Here is a 17,916-nt window from a genome sequence, read left to right as displayed (position 1 = left end):
AGGGTGTCCCTGGCCATGGCAGGGGGGTTGGAACTAGATGATGCTTGTGGTCCCTTCCAACCCTGACTGATTCTATGATTCTTTGTATACCTTTGGGCTAAGGATGTGATGAGCAGAATCACAGCAGGGCAGGGACAATCTGCTGCAAGAGAAAGACGTTAACGTTGCAGCAGGAGCTGCTGCCAGTGCTGAACAACAGGAGCCATGAGGAAAGGCTGTGCACTACCTTTAGCTGGGGTTTTTATAATCTCATATTCTTGCAGCTAATAAAAGTGATGAAAGACAGGAGATGGACTGCCTTCATCAGATTTTCAGGTCCCAGCTGTGCCTCTGGCTGTGCAGGCAGATCGCTGTGTAGGAGCGCATTAACCAACAAACAAACAAACGGAATGTGAGAAGCAAACAAACGACAACATTGGGCTCCTGGGCCTCATCTTTGCAGAGAAATTGCCCATGTCGTGATGTGCTTCCTGCGTCTTGACTAATTGCTCAGTGGTGGCAGAGCCTGGGGTTTTGATGGGCAGCTGCCTGCTCCCTTTCCAGCTGCCTTCCTTTGGCTACTTGAGGGGCACTGCTCCTGCAGAGACCTGCCTCAGCTCTTTCCGTGCTGGCAATGCAGGCACTGGTGGTACCTCAGCCCCTTTTATGCTGGGACACACGGGACTGCCACTTGGGTGTCTTGGTTCTAATTTAAATTGAAGGCATCTGAAGAGGAGAAGGACCATGGGCTATGCAAAGCTCAAGAATCACAAAATCACAGAATGTCAGGGGCTGGAAGGACCTCCAAAGCTCATCCAGTCCAACCCCCTTGCCACAGCAGGACCACGCAATCCAGCACAGATCACAGAGAAACACATCCAGACAGACTCCAGGGAAGGAGACTCCACAACCTCAGCTCACCAACCAATTTCAGTTCTCCTACACCAGATCAGACAGGAGTGCACCCAGGTGGGATTTGAGTACTGCAGAGAGGGAGACTCCACAACCCCCCTGGGCAGCCTGTTCCAGGGTTCTGGGGAGGTCTAGGCTGGATGTTAGGAGGAAGTTGTTGGCAGAGAGTGATTGGCATTGGAATGGGCTGCCCAGGGAGGTGATGGAGTCACTGTCCCTGGAGGTGTTGAAGCAAAGCCTGGATGAGGCACTTAGTACCATGGTCTGGTTGATTGGCCAGGGCTGGGTGCTAGGTTGGACTGGATGAGCTTGGAGGTCTCTTCCAACCCGGCTGATTCTATGATTCAAGGCAGAAAACATGGCTATCTGCTTTTTGTTATAGAACGGTATTTTTCCCTTTAAGAAAACCCCAAAGCCCTAAAGAATTCCAATCTTCTGTGTCTCCTTTGGTGAATGGAAGCAGTTAATGGAAGTAAACACTTGGAGCTTTGCGAGTTCTTTCAGCCGAAGGACTAAGTTAGTTGGTGAAGCCATTTCCTGCGCTGCAGTTCTGCCTTTGAGCTGAGATGGAAAGGAGGTGTTAATCACTTCTCAAGGGCTCTGCCAGACATTGCTGCAGTCCCACGAACGTCATCGATTGTGTCCTTCAGAAGATCTTGCCCAGGCCATGCAGCTGGAAGGAGAGAGTATTAGGACAGCTGTGATACCTTGCTGAAAGAAGTAAGAATGTTTGATTTAAGAGCCTGCAAGCACTTATTAGTGTCCGCCTTGCTCTGTTAAGGTGCTAATCTTATCTCTGCAGGTTACTGTGGACAACTGTTCCTCAAAAGTTTGACATCTGCCAGTGGGAACAGTGCCTGGGAGGCCAATGAACACAGGAGAAAGTAGTCTTACCAAGACCTCTCCCCATCTGTCCTCTAACCATGCTTGTATTTCCTTGTCCTTGAGCACTGCCTCCCTTTTTGGCTGTAAAAGAGGCAGGGGCTGAGCCAGTACAGCCCCACAGCAGCAGGAGACAGCTCTGCTGTTTCATGAGAGGCCTGAGAGCAGAGGGGGTCATCTTCCAGTAAATGGGATGAGAATGTACTGAAGGATGTGAGGAGTATTTAATAGAAGGAGTGTAGGGGGAAATCGGGAACGAATGCCAGGTTGGTCTCCAGTGGATGCTGGCTGTGAGGAAAAGCATTTTTGCTCTGTTGCCCCTTCTGTCATTTTTACTCAAGGTTAAAGCACTTGGGTGGAGGTGAAGACACCGTTCTGGCATGTTTTGCTTCACGTGAGCTGGCTGCAAAGAGAATTCTTCTTGCTAGCCTGGTATTAACCTGGGCCTGCGAGAGGGATGATGATTCTGTCACTTGCCTGGTACCAAGGGAGTGTACTGTGAAGGGTGACATAAAGTCATCATCAACTGAAAAAGTTGAGGGAGTTCCTTTCTCTCTTGGTTTAAAACTTGTTGCCTCTCACAGCTCAACCCAGTCACCAAAAAGCTTGAATGTGTGTAGGGAAACAGAAGCTGGTGATGAGTGTTCTATAAATACTCTTCACACTTGCTGCTTCCCTCCAGAACTGAGCAGTCAGCTGGGAGCTAGTTCTGGCACAATGTTCTTTATGTTACAGAAGGAGGAGTCTGCTAAAGGCATATCTGTTGAGTGCTGAAGTACTTGGAGGAGCTTTCCTCTGTTAAGATGTCAATCAGGTTAAAGGTTGCTGGTGTGCTTACTACTCTTATGGCTCCAGTTCAGCACTGAGTGGAGGGACTGGGTAGAAAGGTGCCATTTGGACCAGCAGCCACTTAGCTCAGCTTCCTGGAGCAGCTTTGATGGAAATAGACTTGCAGTGGAGGGACTGGGCAGAAAGGTGCCATTTGGACCAGCAGCCACTCACTTCGTCTTCAAGGGCTGCTGGATCAGCCTTGATGGAAATATCCTTGCAGTTTGAACCTAGTTGGCTCCATAATCCAGAGAGTGATGGTTAACCTGAAGATGGAAAAGTCTCACTGTCTCTGACTCAGTGCATCTAGATGACATGGAATGGGGACAGCTTGCAGGTGGCATGGGGTGGGGAGAGCTTGCAGAGGGGCAGGCATGATCAATAGCAAAGGTTAATTTGGAGGGGAAGAATACTGCAACATGGCACTGGCTATGAGGACAGCTGAGAGAGTTGTGGCTCTGCAGCCTGGAGAAGAGAAGGCTTTGAGGAGACCTTGGAGTGGCCTTCCAGGATCTGAAGAGGGCTACAGGAGGACTGGGGAGGGTCTGTTGACAAGGTCTTGTAATGCCAGGGCAAGGAGGAATGGGTTTAAATTGGCAGAGGGGTGATTGAAACTGCATGTTAGGAAAGGGTTCTTTGCATTGCGGGTGGTGAGACACTGGCAAAGGTTGCTCAGGGAGGTGTTGAAGGCCAGATTGGATGAGGCCTTGAGCGACCTGTTCTAGTGAGAGGTGTCCCTGCCTATGGTGGAGGACTGGAACTGGCTGAGCTTTGAGTTCCCTTCCAACCTAAACCAGTCTATGATTCTAAGACAGGAGCAACTTTGCTTCCTTGTGCATTTTCCTCTGTGCAGACAACAGCAGCTATTTAAACATCTTTGCAGACCTCCCTCAGTTTCACACGAGAGAAGAACCATTTCTTTCTCTTTGGGAAGCCTGAGGTGTGTTTCTGTGCACATTCTCTGAACAGAGTTGTCTGGGAGATGCTGTTTGCGTGGGTGCTTGCTGACAGCCTTGAAGTCCGTGTGGCAGCCCAGCTCTGAGTGCCTGCTGTAATGATGCTTCAATTGTGATAACTTCTGGAGGCTTTTTCCCCCCTTTCTTTTGGGTACAGAGGAGTTTCATAAGCTTTGTGCTTGTTTTCCTGGTGTATTTCAAATAGCCATTCAGATGTAGTGTTTCTTCCACTGCTTTGTGTGGTGCAGTGAAAAGGTGTTAGCCCATCCGAGCAAAGCCACTGAAGGTCAGAGGGATGGATGCCTCTCTCTGGCTATCAAAGGAGCTGACATACCCGCCCAGCAGGAAACCAAGCTTGATCGTTGTGGCTGGTGCACTTCTGTCTCCAGTTTAAAAGCCTTAGAGGTATCCTGCAGAAAGGGCTAGTGGCAGGCTTTCTCCAGGGCTCAGCCGCCTGCCTTTCAGGATCACAGCACGGTTTGGGTTGGAAGGGACCTCAGGGATCAGCCAGTTCCAACCCCCTGACATAGGCAAGGACACCTCTCGCTAGAACAGGTCGCTCAAGGACTCATCCAGCCTGGCTCTGAACACCTTCAGGGAGGTTGTGGAGCACAGAAGCACCCAATGTGATCAAAGATCACATTGGGTGCTTCTGTGCTCCACAACCTCCCTGAGCAACCTGTGCCAGTGTCTCACCACCCTCAATGCAAACTTCTTCCTAACATCCAGTTTCAGTCTCCACTCTGCCAGTTCAAACCCATTCCTCTTCACCCTGTCACTACCAGACCTTGTCAATAGTCCCTCCCCAGCCCTCCTGCAGCCTGTTTCAGATCCTGCAAGGCCACTCCAAGGTCTCCTCAAAGCCTTCTCTTCTCCAGGCTGCAGAGCCCAAGCTTCCTCTGGACTGGCTCCAACAGTTCCATGTCCTCCTTGTGCTGGGGGCTCCAGAACTGCACCCAGGACTGCAGGTGGGGTGTGAGGAGAGCAGAGCCAAGGGACAAAATCCCCTCCCTTGCCCTGCTGCCCACACTGCTCTTGCTGCAGCCCAGCACAGGGTTGCTGTCTGGGCTGCACTCACACTGCAGGCTCCTGTTGAGCTTTTCACCACCCCAGACCCCCAGGTCCTGTTCTTCAGGGCTGCTCTCAGCCATTCCCTACCCAGCTTGAATGACTGAGTTCAGCCCCATGTCCCCATGGAGTGGCATGTCCCACAGCATGCTGTGACTGTTTGTTTCCTTCTTACCTAAGGGAGAACTGTCTCTGTTGCCACTGGATAAGAGCCTAGCTTTAAAAAAGCAACCCAAAGCAACTAAACAAACTAAAAATGACTATGGTATTGCTATGGTAACAAACATCTTGCAGTGCAGACAGACCTCTGTATGACCTGCAGGCTTGGGCTTTGCAGCCTGTGCCCTGGTGGTTGCATATGCAATCAGAGCCAGAAATGATGCTGTAAAGGGAAACAGCAGCAGGTTTGTGACACCTTAGGATCTTTCCAAATAGGAGACCTACTGCTTCCTAGCCTGGCTTAAGCAGAAGAGCAGTTGCCTGCTGTTGGTATGTTGTCTGTCATTGCCTCATCTCACAGTGTCCCAGGCAATGAGAGAAGAGGGGCAAAAGGCATTTCCCAGCACTCTTGCAATTGAGCAGAAGTGGATCCAGCACAGGATTGGTGCTGGAATGTTCTGCAGTTGCAGTTTAAGAGCATTCAGGCCTCTCACTGGGTTACTTTGGACTTTGGTTGGCAAAGACAAGTTAATTTTGCATCTGGTGTATCACTGGCACCTTCCAGCAGCACATTGAACAGCAGGCCTGAGAGGAGGCAAGGTGACCTCAGCTTCTCCCTTTGCATAGAGTTCAGCTGTGTCTGCAGTGGTTCTGAATTCTGCTTTGTTTTTGTTCTTGTTTTCCATTTTAATTCTGTTATGGGCAGTGTTAAAATCAGTGAAGTAGGAGGGAAGGTGGCAGTAACAGCTTTTGAGTTTCTGACAGACATGGAGCAGGTTCTTCCATAGCATCCCTGGCTGCTCTCCAGCCACTCTGTCCCCAGCCTGTAGCACTGTTTGGAGGCGGCCACAACAACCCCAAGTAGCACTACAGGCTGGGGACAGAGTGGCTGAGAGCAGCCAGGCAGAGAGGGACCTGGGGGTGCTGGGAGAGAGTAGCTGAAGATGAGGCAGCAGTGTGCCCAGGTGGGCAGGAGAGCCAATGGCATCCTGGGCTGGCTCAGGAGCAGTGTGGCCAGCAGGACAAGGGAGGTTCTTCTGCCCCTGGACTCAGCACTGCTCAGGCCACAGCTTGAGTGCTGTGTCCAGTTCTGGGCTCCTCAATTCAAGACAGATGCTGAGGTGCTGGAAGGTGTCCAGAGAAAGGCAGCAAGGCTGGGGAGGGGCCTGGAGCAGAACCCTGTGAGGAGAGGCTGAGGGAGCTGGGGGTGTGCAGCCTGCAGAAGAGGAGGCTCAGGGCAGAGCTCATTGCTGTCTGCAGCTCCCTGAAGGGAGGCTGTAGCCAGGTGAGGTTGGTCTCTTCTCCCAGGCAACCAGCAACAGAAGAAGTTGTGCCAGGGGAGGTCTAGGCTGGATGTTAGGAGGAAGTTGTTGTCAGGGAGAGTGATTGGCATTGGAATGGGCTGCCCAGGGAGGTGGTGGAGTCGCTGTGCCTGGAGGTGTTGAAGCAAAGACTGGATGAGGCACTTAGTGCCATGGTCTGGTTGACTGGATAGGACTGGGTGCTAGGCTGGACTGGATGATCATGGAGGTCTCTTCCTACCTGGTTGATTCTGTGATTCTATGAAGAACTGTGTGGAGTGTCACAGTAAATGAGCTGACTTCTCAAGCCATGTCTTCTCCACATGTTATTTCCTGGGAAGGAAGCTGTGGAGCTGTGGGCAAACCTCCTGGAGCAGCATGGTACCCTGACTGGCACAAAGGCAGGTCTGTGTCTCCCTAAGATCAGTCTGCCACCCAGCTCCAGCTCTGCAGGATGTACCATGCTTCCCACAGGCATGGCACAGCTGTCTGTGAGAGGCTGTAAGAGAGGATCTGTCTGGTGACTAATGTGGGGAGAGAAGAGTCGGTGTGGAATTGCAGGACACTAATCACACCTATCTGAGCAAGGCTCACTAACAAAAGCGTGCCAGGAGAAAAAAAAACTTTCCTTGCTGGAATAAGGAGAGACATTCCCATCTCCTGCTGTGTCGTTGAGTTTGCCCCCGGTGGGAGTGTGAAGTGTCCTCTTTTCTTCCTCATGGGCACAGCGCTTCTGTGGAGTGTTGGCTAGCTGCAAAAGCACACTGTTTTATTCTTAATCTTCTAATCTCTGTTTAAAGCTCTTAACTCTTGAGGATGAATGATTAAAAAGGTACTTCAGCTTCCTTTCTCTAGCCTTAGCAAAAGCCTTTACAGCATGATCTTGAAGGCAGAGAAAATGATCCCCGAGCTTAATGTGATTCAGTATTTTAATCCTTTGGATGAGCAGTCCCTGCTCCTCACTGCTAGCTGACCTCAGCTGGTCTCTGGGGTAACCAGTCTCCTGCTGACTGCTTTAGCAGCTCATCAGCTCTGAACTTGCTTTCTCTTTCGTGAAAATGTCTGTGGCAGCATCTGTCACTCGAGACAGCTGTGATTCACTGGGAGGGAAAGGCTGAATCTAGGTCATAGGATACAGAATCAGTCAGGGTCGGAAGAGACCACAAGGATCAGACAGTTCCAGCCCCTCTGCCATGGGCAGGGACACCCTACCCTAGAGCAGGCTGCCCACAGCCTCAGCCAGCCTGGCCTTAAACACCTCCAGCCATTGGAGCCTCAACCACCTCCCTGGGCAACCCATTCCAGCCTCTCACCACTCTCAGGCTCAACAACTTCCTCCTCACCTCCAGGCTGACTCTACCCACCTCCAGCTTTGCTCCATTCCCCCCAGTCCTGGTACTCCCTGACAGCCTAAAAAGTCCCTCCCCAGTTTTTTTAGCCCCCTTCAGATCCTGGAAGGCCACAAGAAGGTCACCTGGGAGCCTCCTCTTCTGCAGCCTGCACAGCCCCAACTCTTTCAGTCTGTGCTCACAGCAGAGCTGCTGCAGCCCTCTGAGCATCCTCCTGGCCCTGCTCTGGACATGCTCCAGCATCTCCACATCCTTCTTGTCATGGGGGCTCCAGAACTGGATGCAGTACTCCAGCTGGGGTCTCAGCAGAGTGGAACAGAGGGGGAGAATCACCTCCCTGGCCCTGCTGGCCACACTTCTGCTGATGCAGCCCAGAAAGCCAACCAGAGCCTGGGCTGCACATGCACACTGCTGGCTCCTGTTGAGCTTCTCGTCCAGCAGCAGCACCCCCAAGTCCCTCTCCTCAGGGCTGCTCTCCAGCCACTCACTGCTCAGCCTGCATTTGTGCTTGGCATTGCCTCGACCCAGCTGCAGGACCTTGCACTTGGTCTTGTTGAACCTCCTGAGGTTGGCTTGTGCCCACCTCTGCAGCCTGTCCTGGTCCCTCTGGATGAATCCCTGCCCTCCAGCCTGGCTGCTGCACCACACAGCTTGGTGTGCTCAGCAAACTTGCTGAGGCTGCACTCAGTGCCTCTGTCCATGGCACCCACAGAGATGTTGAACAAGACTGGTCCCAGGGCTGATCCCTGAGGGGCTCCACTTGAGTTCAAAGGGAATAGATTCATACATCAGTAGGGGAAGCAGATTGCATCTGTGCAGGCAGTGTAGGTGGAGAAGTGGACTTAGAGACACAGCTTCTGTGACTGATATGCTTGATGAAAACCAAGACCAATCTTGCTTGAACTGTCTTATTGGCTTCATAGGTACCACCAGCTAGTCATGAGGGCATTGTCTGACTTGATGCAGGTGCTATGAATTAGGTTTCAGGTAATGCCAAAATGGTTACTTAGAAGACAAATACTAAATATGATTCCTTCTTGTTCTTTGTTTTAATAATTCCAGCTAGGTGGGGTTGGTCTCTTCTGCCAGGCAAGCAGAAACAGAACAAGGGGCAGCCTCAAGCTGTGCTAGGGGAGGTCTAGGTGGATGTTAGGAGGAAGTTGTTGGCAGAGAGAGTGATTGGCATTGGAATGGGCTGCCCAGAGAGGTGATGGAGTCGCTGTGCCTGGAGGTGTTGAAGCCAAGCCTGGCTGAGGCACTTAGTGCCATGGTCTGGTTGCTTGGCTAGGGCTGGTTGCTAGGTTGGAGTGGCTGAGCTTGGAGGTCTCTTCTGACCTGACTGATTCTATGATTCTACTTGTAGTTGCAGCCACAATTACGGTGATTACAGGGTGTGTGACCACATAGAGAAGTTAGAGTCTGTTGATGTGGTAGAAGTCTTGCCTCTGCACTTCTCAGAGGATTGCTCCTCAGTCTGACCTCCTCAGAGTTTAGCCAGGGACCGATGACTTGTTTCCTGGAGAGCTTGTGCTAGTCCTGTCAAGTAAGTTAAATTTGGAATTAGCACTGATGAATGTCCTGCAGTCAAACATGTATCCTAGAAAAAGAATCTGGTTAAGCAATTCAGTCTTTGAAGATAAGCTTTACAGTCACTTTATCAGGCTTGTTCATAGCTGTCTGGGCTCCCCTTAGAATGATGTTTGTTCTCTTCTCTTAATCTGACTTGGCCTTTTGTGGTTTGTGGTGATCTGTAATATCTACAGTTCTTCTGAGGAGCTGCTCACTTGCTCTTTCTGTGTCATTTTGTGTTAGCACAGACCAGATGAACTGTAGATGTCTGTGGTGCCCTTACTGAATTGCCTTCCCCCACCCTGTCTATTGATATAATCTTTAATTCTTATCCTGTTCCCCAGCATGTGTGGCTTTTCTGATGGATTTGCTATGGATCTGAGAAGCATACTCTATCTGAATAGCCAAGGTCCTTAGGAAAATACTGGATGGCACTGGATCTAGAAACCCCTAAGCTCTGCTCTTACCATAGCCCCTCTGCTCTGGTAGTGAGCAGCTGGTAAATCTGCCCTGCTGTCCCTTTGCTGCCAGTTTTACCCTCTCTGCAGTGGCTTCATCTGGTTTAATCTATGATTTCTCTGTCTTGCTAATAGAAATTTCTTACCAGCTACTATCAAAAAAACCTTACCAAAGTCATGATGTATCTTGCCTCCTGCTTCTCCACACCCTTAAGACTGATTATTCCATCACAGGGCAAAATTAGGTTGGTATGACTGTCTCCCATGCCATCCTGGTGAGCAAGCTCAGGAAGCATGGGATGGAAGAGCAGGCAGTGAGGTGGATAAGGAACTGATTATGAGATAGAGGTCAAAGAGAGGTGATCAATAGTGCCAGGGCCAGCTGCAGAGCTGTAACCAGTGGAGTCCCTCAGGGATCATTGCTGGGTCTGGTGCTGTTCGACATCTTCATCAATGACATTGATGAGTGCACAGACAGACAGAGTCTGCTCAGCAAGTTTGCTGATGACACCAAGCTGGGAGGCTTTGCTGATAGAGCTGAAGGCTGTGCTGCCATCCAGAGAGACTGGACAGACAGAGAGCTGGGCACAGAGGAACCAGATGAGGTTCAACAAGGACAAGTGCAGAGTCCTGCATCTGGAGAGGAATAATAAACTGCACCAGTAGAGACTGGGAGGTGACAGCTGGAGAGAAGCACTCTGGAAAGGCACCAGGGAGTGCTGGTGGAGAGCATCCATGGCACAGCAATGTGCCCTTGTGGCCAAGAGGGCCAATGGGATCCTGGGCTGTATTAAGCAGAGTATGTCCAACAGATCAAGTTGGGTTCTCCTGCCCCTCTACTCTGCCCTACTGAGACCTCATCTTGAATACTGAGTTCAGTTTTGGGCTCCCCAGTTGAAGAGGGACAGGGATCTGCTGGAGAGGGTCCAGCAGAGGACTAAGAGGATGATGAGGGAACTGGAGGGCATGGCTGATGAGGAGAGGCTGAGGGACCTGGGGCTGCTTAGTCTGGAGAAGAGAAGACTTAGAGGGGATTTGATAAATGTTTATAAACACCTGAGGGCTGGGGGTCAGGAGGAGGGGGACAGGCTCTGCTCACTGCTCCCTGAGATAGAACAAGGAGCAATGGATGGAAGCTGCAGCACAGAAGGTTCCAGCTCAACACAAGGGGAAACTTCTTTCGTGTAAGGGTCCCAGAGCTCCAGCACAGGCTGCCCAGAGAGGTTGTGGGGACTCCTTCTCTGGAGACTTTGAAGGCCTGTCTGGATGTGTTCCTGTGTGACATGAGCTAGGTTGTGTGGTCTTGCTCTTGCAGGGGAATTGGGCTGGATGATCTCCTTGTGTCCCTTCCAACTCCTGACATCCTCTGAGCCTGTGATTGTGATAATCTGGGCTTTTGCCACAGTGGCTGAGCAGGTTTCTTTGTATTGAAAAATAATGTTGCTTTTTAACTCCTATGAAAAGATATTTGCCTCATTCATATGTGGTGAGAAAGGGAAATCCAAAGATCAGGCTGAACTTGGCTGTGTTAACCACAGGCCACTTCATCCATCTTATCTCTAAATGGAATAGGCCTAACTTTATTTGTCTTCATCCTCCAATAGCTTTCTTCTAGAGACTAGATTGGTAAAACTTGTGTTCTGGCCCTGGCTGCTGAGCTGCTGATGGCTTTGTATGACAATATTCACAATGGTTCCAGTTTTCCCTGTCCCATTTGCAGTGCTCTCAGTTTGCTGTGTTGCCCATCCCAGACAAGCAGCAGAGGCTTTTACTGAGCTGTCCGTGGGGATGCTCAGATCTGTAACCCAAGAGGTCACTGTTCGTTTGAACTCCATCCTTGTGCATCAGTAGCTCAATTTGTTTCCTCTAATGGTCACTGTCTTACTCTTGTCTATGCTGAGTTTCATTTGCCATCGTTGTTGGTTCTCCTAGGGCTGCCTAGGGAGGTGGTGGAATGACCCACCCTGGATGTGTGTAAGGAATAGGGATATGGTTTTAGGTGAATGTTGTAGAGTAGGGTTCTGGGTTGGACTTGGTGATCCCGAGGGGCTTTGCCAGCCTGCATGTTGCTGTGTAAAGAACTTCCTCCTAACGTCCAACCTAAAGCTACTCTTTGCTTTAAAATCATTACCTCTCACCCTATCACCACAGTCCTTTTCCAGCCTTCTGGTGGGTCCCCTTCAGGTGCTGAAAGGCCTCTGTTGGTTCTCCCTAGAGTCTTCTCCAGCCTGAACAACCCCAGATCACTCTGCCCCCCCAAGATACCCAGACTGTTTTCCACAGAAGGCTCTTAACATCTGGTGATTGCCCAGTGCTTTGGATAAGATGTGGATGTGCCAGAACCTGCCTTTTCCAGCAGCTCTGGGGAGATCCAACACTTCTTCATGGGCGTCTGGAAGCATTTTACGATGCCTTTAATGACTTGCTCTATCCAACAGCTACAACAGGCAACTTGTTAAACTTCTTTTATTGCATAAATAATCCTGATTGCTTTATAAGCCAATAACTGAGAGTTCAGCACAGGCTAGAACGGTGCCTGTCCTCCCTCCTGGTGGCTCCAGTGAGTTGTCTTCAGGTGCTGACATTGCATTGTGACCTGGGAGAGCTGAAGGAAAATGAGGAGAGAAGGAGGATGGCCCAGGTGGTTTTGCTCTGCAGACAGTCACACAGCGTCCAGCTCTATCGTGGACTTCTGTGACACTGGGCAAAACTGGCCAAGGCACAGCAGGGCACCTGTTAGATCAGCTGGGTCGGTGTTAGTCTGTGATATCTGGAACTGGTTTTCCTCAAAGTGTTGTGTTTCAGCCTCTTTGGCTGGAGGCTGCTCCTAGGCTTGCGTTGCCTGGGAAGGTCTCCAAACGCCTGCAGGCTCACATGGTCTGAGTAACAAGTGCTAGAGAGAATTTGGCTCTACCAGGGATATCTGCAGTGCTGGCTACAACTACCTGAAGGGAGGCTGTAGCCAGGTGGGGTTGGGCTCTGCTGCCAGGCAAGCAGCAACAGAACAAGGGGACACAGTCTCAAGTTGTGGCAGGGGAGGTCTAGGCTGGATGTTAGGAGGAAGTTGTTGTCAGAGAGAGTGATTGGCATTGGAATGGGCTGCCCAGGGAGGTGGTGGAGTCGCTGTGCCTGGAGGTGTTGAAGCCAAGCCTGGATGGGGCACTCAGTGCCATGGTCTGGTTGCTTGGACAGGGCTGGGTGCTAGGCTGGACTGGATGAGCTTGGAGGTTTCTTCCAACCTGCTTGATTCTCTGATTCTGTCAGGGGCTTCCATCCCAAGGTCAGTTGGTAAAGATGGTGAGGCCTCCAATATTCATTGGAGAAGGCAATTACAACTACATATATATGTGGAGGTTTCCTGCTTTCCTTTCCAGGCTTTTGCCTGTCCTGTCCTTCCCCATGCCTGAGCCACTTCCAGACATGCAGCAAACACAGCCTTATAGAATGATTTAGGTTGGAAGGGACTGCAAGGATCAGCCAGGTCCAACCTCCTGCCATAGGCAGGGACACCTCACAATAGAACAGGTTGCTCAAGCCTCGTCCAGCCTGGCCTGGAACACCTCCAGGGAGGGAGCAGCCACAACACACAACATCCCTGAGCAACCTATGGAGTGTCTCACCACCCTCACTGCAAAGAACCCTTTCCTAACATCCAGTCTCAATCTCCCCTCTGATAGTTCAAACCCATTCCTCCTCATCCTGTCATTACAAGACCTTGCCAATACTCCCTCCCCAGCCCTCCTGTAGACTCCTTCAGAAACTGGAAGGCCACTATAAGACTTCCTAGAATCCTTCTCTTCTCCAGGCTGCAGAGCCCCAGCTCTTGTAGTCTGTCCTCATAGCGGAGCCCCTGCAGCCCTCTGAGCCTCTTGGTGCCCTCCTCTGGACTGGCTCCAACACTTCCATGTCCTTCTTGTGCTGGGGGCTCCAGAACTGCAGGTGGGGTGTGAGGAGAGCAGAGCCAAGGGGCAGAATCCCCTCCCTTGCCCTGCTGCCCACACTGCTCTTGCTGCAGCCCAGCACAGGGTTGCTGTCTGGGCTGCACTCACACTGCAGGCTCATGTTGAGCTTTTCACCAACCCAGACCCCCAGGTCCTATTCTTCAGGGCTGCTCTCAGCCATTCCCTACCCAGCCTGGAGCTGTGCTTGGGATTGCACTGGCCCAGGTGCAGGACCTTATGCTTGGCTTTGGTGAATGCCATGAGGTTGGCCTGGGCACATCTCTGCATCCTGCCCAGGTCCCTCTGGCTGGATCTCTGCCCTCTAGCAAGTCAGCTGTGCCACGCAGCTTGGTGCCATCTGCAGACTTGCTCAGGGTGCACTGATTCCTCTGTCGATGTCACTGACAAAGATGTGAACCAGCACTGGTGCCAGCCCTGACCCCTGAGGGAGCCATTTGGCACTGGTCTGCAGGTGGCCATTGTGCCCTTGATCACCACTGTCTGCATGCACCACCCAGCCCATTCCTTATCCAGCAGTGCTCCACACATCCAGTCTGAGTTGTTCAGTCTGGTGACCAGGATGCCATGTGGGAGAGAGTCAGATGCCTTACTCAGGTCCAGGTAGATGATGTCAGTTGCCCTTCCTTTGTGTCCGCTCCGCTTATGACCTGTCTCCAAGCATGAGTTGGCTGCTCTTCCTGACACTCTGATGCTTGTCTCTGCTGTAGATGACAAGGGCTCCCCAAGGAGAGAACAGCCGGAGGGGTTTTGATGAGAAGGCTTACTTGTCCTCAAAGCTGCTGAAGGCTGGAGAAGACCCTTACCGCCAGCATGCTTTTAACCAGCTAGAGAGCGACAAACTCAGCAGCGATCGGCCCATTCGGGACACCAGGCACTACAGGTACCACGCAGCCCTTGCTCCAAGCCCTGACTGCGGGCAGCCACCGCCCTCCTGTGCTCTTCTGCCGTGTTGACAAAAGATGGTTTGGGTTCTTCTTCACCGTGTTGCTCTCTCTGTTACTTCATTATATTGTCTGGCTGATCTGGAGAGGTCTGAAGTGCGCAGAGCCCCTCGATTAGTTTGGCTTGGGCTTGTTGTTTTTCTGACATCTGCTCTCCCAGGACCAAGAGTAATTCTGCTGTTTCAGCACAGCCCCTCCGCTGCAGCTCAAATCATTCATCTGGCAGTGGTTTGGGTTTATTGTTTTTTTTTTTTTTTTTTTGTGGCACAACTGTTCAGAGCCCTGGAACAGGCTGCCCAGGGGGCTTGTGGAGTCTTCTTCTCTGGAGATATTCAAAACCCACCTGGATGTGTTCCTGTGTAATCTGGTATAGGTGATCCTGCAGGGGGCTTAGGCTGGATGAGCTTTCAAGATCCCTTCCCTAATAATCTGTGATGCTGTGAACTTCCTTCATGATCATGGCATCTCCCAGTGACCCTCTGCCTTGGCTGTAAAGTACACCACTGCTGCAGCCTTGCTTTATTCTGCTGTTCTTCACCCGCTGTGCCCTGGCTGTCTGAAGCTGGTTTGGTGCCTTCTTTCCAGCCTGAATGTTGCTATTTGGATGGAGGCATCTGAGCCTGTCTGAGGCTGGTTTGGTGCCTTCTTTCCAGCCTGAATGTTGCTATTTGCATGGAGGCATCTAAGCCTGTCTGAAGCTGGTTTGGTGCCTTCTTTCCAGCCTGAATGTTGCTATTTGGATGGAGGCATCTGAGCTTGTCTGAGGCTGGTTTGGTGCCTTCTTTCCAGCCTGAATGTTGCTATTTGCATGGAGGCATCTAAGCCTGTCTGAAGCTGGTTTGGTGCCTTCTTTCCAGCCTGAATGTTGCTATTTGGATGGAGGCATCTGAGCCTGTCTGAGGCTGGTTTGGTGCCTTCTTTCCAGCCTGAATGTTGCTATTTGCATGGAGGCATCTAAGCCTGTCTGAAGCTGGTTTGGTGCCTTCTTTCCAGCCTGAATGTTGCTATTTGGATGGAGGCATCTGAGCCTGTCTGAGGCTGGTTTGGTGCCTTCTTTCCAGCCTGAATGTTGCTATTTGCATGGAGGCATCTAAGCCTGTCTGAAGCTGGTTTGGTGCTTTCTTTCCAGCCTGAATGTTACTGTTTGGATGGAGGCATCTGAGCTGGGAATGAAACAAAAATCTGAATGCAATGAATATTTCATGGCTTGCAAAATGATTATCATTCTGACCTTGTTTCACTGAGGATGAATTTATTCTGCTGACTAAACTCATCCTAAAATTGCTAATAGTGCTCAGGTAACGGTTTTGTAGTTTCCTGTGTACAGAAGGTAGTACTGTACCTTGAAAAAAGTAGGTTTAGTAGTGATAGAATCATAGAATGGTTTAGGTTGGAAGGGACTGCAAGGATCAGCCAAGTCCAAGCCCATGTAGTAGGCAGGGACACCTCCCACTAGAGCAGGTCGCTCAAGGCCTCATCCAACCTGGCCTTGAACACCTCCAGGGAGGGAACAGCCACAGCCTCCCTGGGTAACCTGTGCCAGTGTCTCACTACCCTCACTGCAAAGAACCCTTTCCTAACATCCAGTCTCAATCTCCCTTCTGACAGTTTAAGCCCATTACCCCTCATCCTGGCATTACCAGACCTTGTCAGTAGTCCTTTCCCAGCCATCCTGTAGACTCCTTCAGATACTGGAATGCCACTATAAGATCTCCACAAAGCCTTCTCTTCTCCAGGCTGCAGAGCCCCAACTCTTGTAGTCTGTCCTCATAGCAGAGCTCCTGCAGCCCTCTGAGCCTCTTGGTGCCCTCCTCTGGACTGGCTTTAACAGTTCCATGTCCTTCATGTGCTGGGGGCTCCAGCACTGCACACAGGACTGCAGGTGGGGTGTGAGGAGAGCAGAGCCAAGGGGCAGAATCCCCTCCCCATAGGGTAGTATAAAACTGCCTGTGTCAAATGGATGAGAAAAAGAGAAGCAAACTACTCATGTCTGAAATGCTTGAGTGGCTTGGAACCTAGACCCTACCTAGGGTTGCAAAGCAGCACTTCAGAGCTGCTGGCAGTGTGAAACCAGGCATCTAAGCCGATTGAAATTGTGAAAGGAATCTCAGGTGACATGGAGCTTTGTGAGCCTGCCAGCACTGACAGCCATCAGGGTGCTTTGTTGCAGACCTGGGATGTGAGATCAAAGTCTTGTGCTCCTGTTTCCCAGCATAATACTTAGGATTTGCTTCTTAGTGGCTTGAAGGCAGTGGTAGCATGTCCTGTGTTCCTGACAAGCCTGCCTGCCTTGCTGCTTTCTGTTAACCTGCCCTCGTGTTCTGGCCTAAGCCCAGCTCCCTTCAGAGGTGAATCATTGTTAACTTTGAGCTGCAGTAGCATGCTGCTGTGGAAGGCTCTGATAGGCACTTCAGCCTGAAGAGCAACGTGGCTGTGACTCCCTGGAAATGTAGGGCCAGGCCAGCCTCAGCTCTGAGAGAATTGCCTTTGGTGATGGTGAGTCCCCAGCAGGGTATAATTGGACCAGATAAAGCTGTTCCCATGTTCCTCTGCCTTGCAAGGGAGGCAGTTTGGGAGTGAGGGAGCTGTGTTTGAGTGCTGTGCCTTGTAGTGCTATTGGAATGGTTACTGGGATGGCAATTTAGGGTGAGGGTTTATTTCAGCCAATATGGGTTAGACTGTGGTTTGAATCATAGAATCAAGCAGGTTGGAAGAGACCTCCAAGCTCATCCAGTCCAACCTAGCAACCAGCCCTAGACAGTCAACCAGACCATGGCACTAAGTGCCCCAACCAGGCTTGGCTTCAACACCTCCAGGCATAGTGACTCCACCACCTCCCTGGGCAGCCCATTCCAATGCCAATCACTCTCTCTGACAACAACTTCCTCCTGACATCCAGCCTAGACCTCCCATGGCACAACTTGAGACTGTGTCCCCTTGTTCTGTTGCTGCTTGCCTGGCAGAAGAGCCCAACCCCACCTGGCTACAGCCTCCCTTCAGGTAGTTGCAGACAGCAGTGAGGTCTGCCCTGAGCCTCCTCTTCTGCAGGCTGCACACCCCCAGCTCCCTCAGCCTCCCCTCACAGGGCTGTGCTCCAGGCCCCTCCCCAGCCTTGCTGCCCTTCTCTGGACACCTTCCAGCACCTCAACACCTCTCTTGAATTGAGGAGCCCAGAACTGGACACAGCACTCAAGGTGTGGCCTGAGCAGTGCTGAGTCCAGGGGCAGAAGAACCTCCCTTGTCCTGCTGGCCACACTGTTCCTGAGCCAGGCCAGGATGCCATTGGCTCTGCTGCCCACCTGGGCACACTGCTGCCTCATCTTCAGCTCCTCTCTCCCAGCACCCCCAGGTCCCTCTCTGCCTGGCGGCTCTCAGCCACTCTGTCCCCAGCCTGTAGTGCTGCTTGGGGTTGTTGTGGCCAACGTGTAGAATCCTGCACTTCTCATGTCACAAATGGACCTGGCTCCTCATGGAAGGAGCAGTTGGTCAATATGCCACTAACATGCCACTCAATCAGAGCTTGAGTGTGCTTGATTCTGTACTTGACTCTGC

At 51.3% G+C, this 17,916-nt stretch overlaps 1 protein-coding gene across 2 annotated transcripts in view; it reads left to right on the top strand.

Moving 5' to 3' along the window:
- GALNT16 (polypeptide N-acetylgalactosaminyltransferase 16) overlaps positions 1–17,916 on the top strand; it is a 72,259-nt gene that overhangs the window by 6,796 nt on the left and 47,547 nt on the right. For both annotated transcript variants that reach the window (XM_064143542.1, XM_064143549.1), the window contains exon 2: positions 14,131–14,303. In XM_064143542.1, coding sequence (XP_063999612.1) covers positions 14,131–14,303 — 173 coding nt within the window. The remainder of the gene's footprint in view (positions 1–14,130; positions 14,304–17,916) is intronic.

Source organism: Pogoniulus pusillus, chromosome 1 (assembly GCF_015220805.1).
Source record: "Pogoniulus pusillus isolate bPogPus1 chromosome 1, bPogPus1.pri, whole genome shotgun sequence".
Classification (NCBI taxonomy): domain Eukaryota; kingdom Metazoa; phylum Chordata; class Aves; order Piciformes; family Lybiidae; genus Pogoniulus; species Pogoniulus pusillus.
This window is presented reverse-complemented; position numbering and strand designations above follow the sequence as displayed.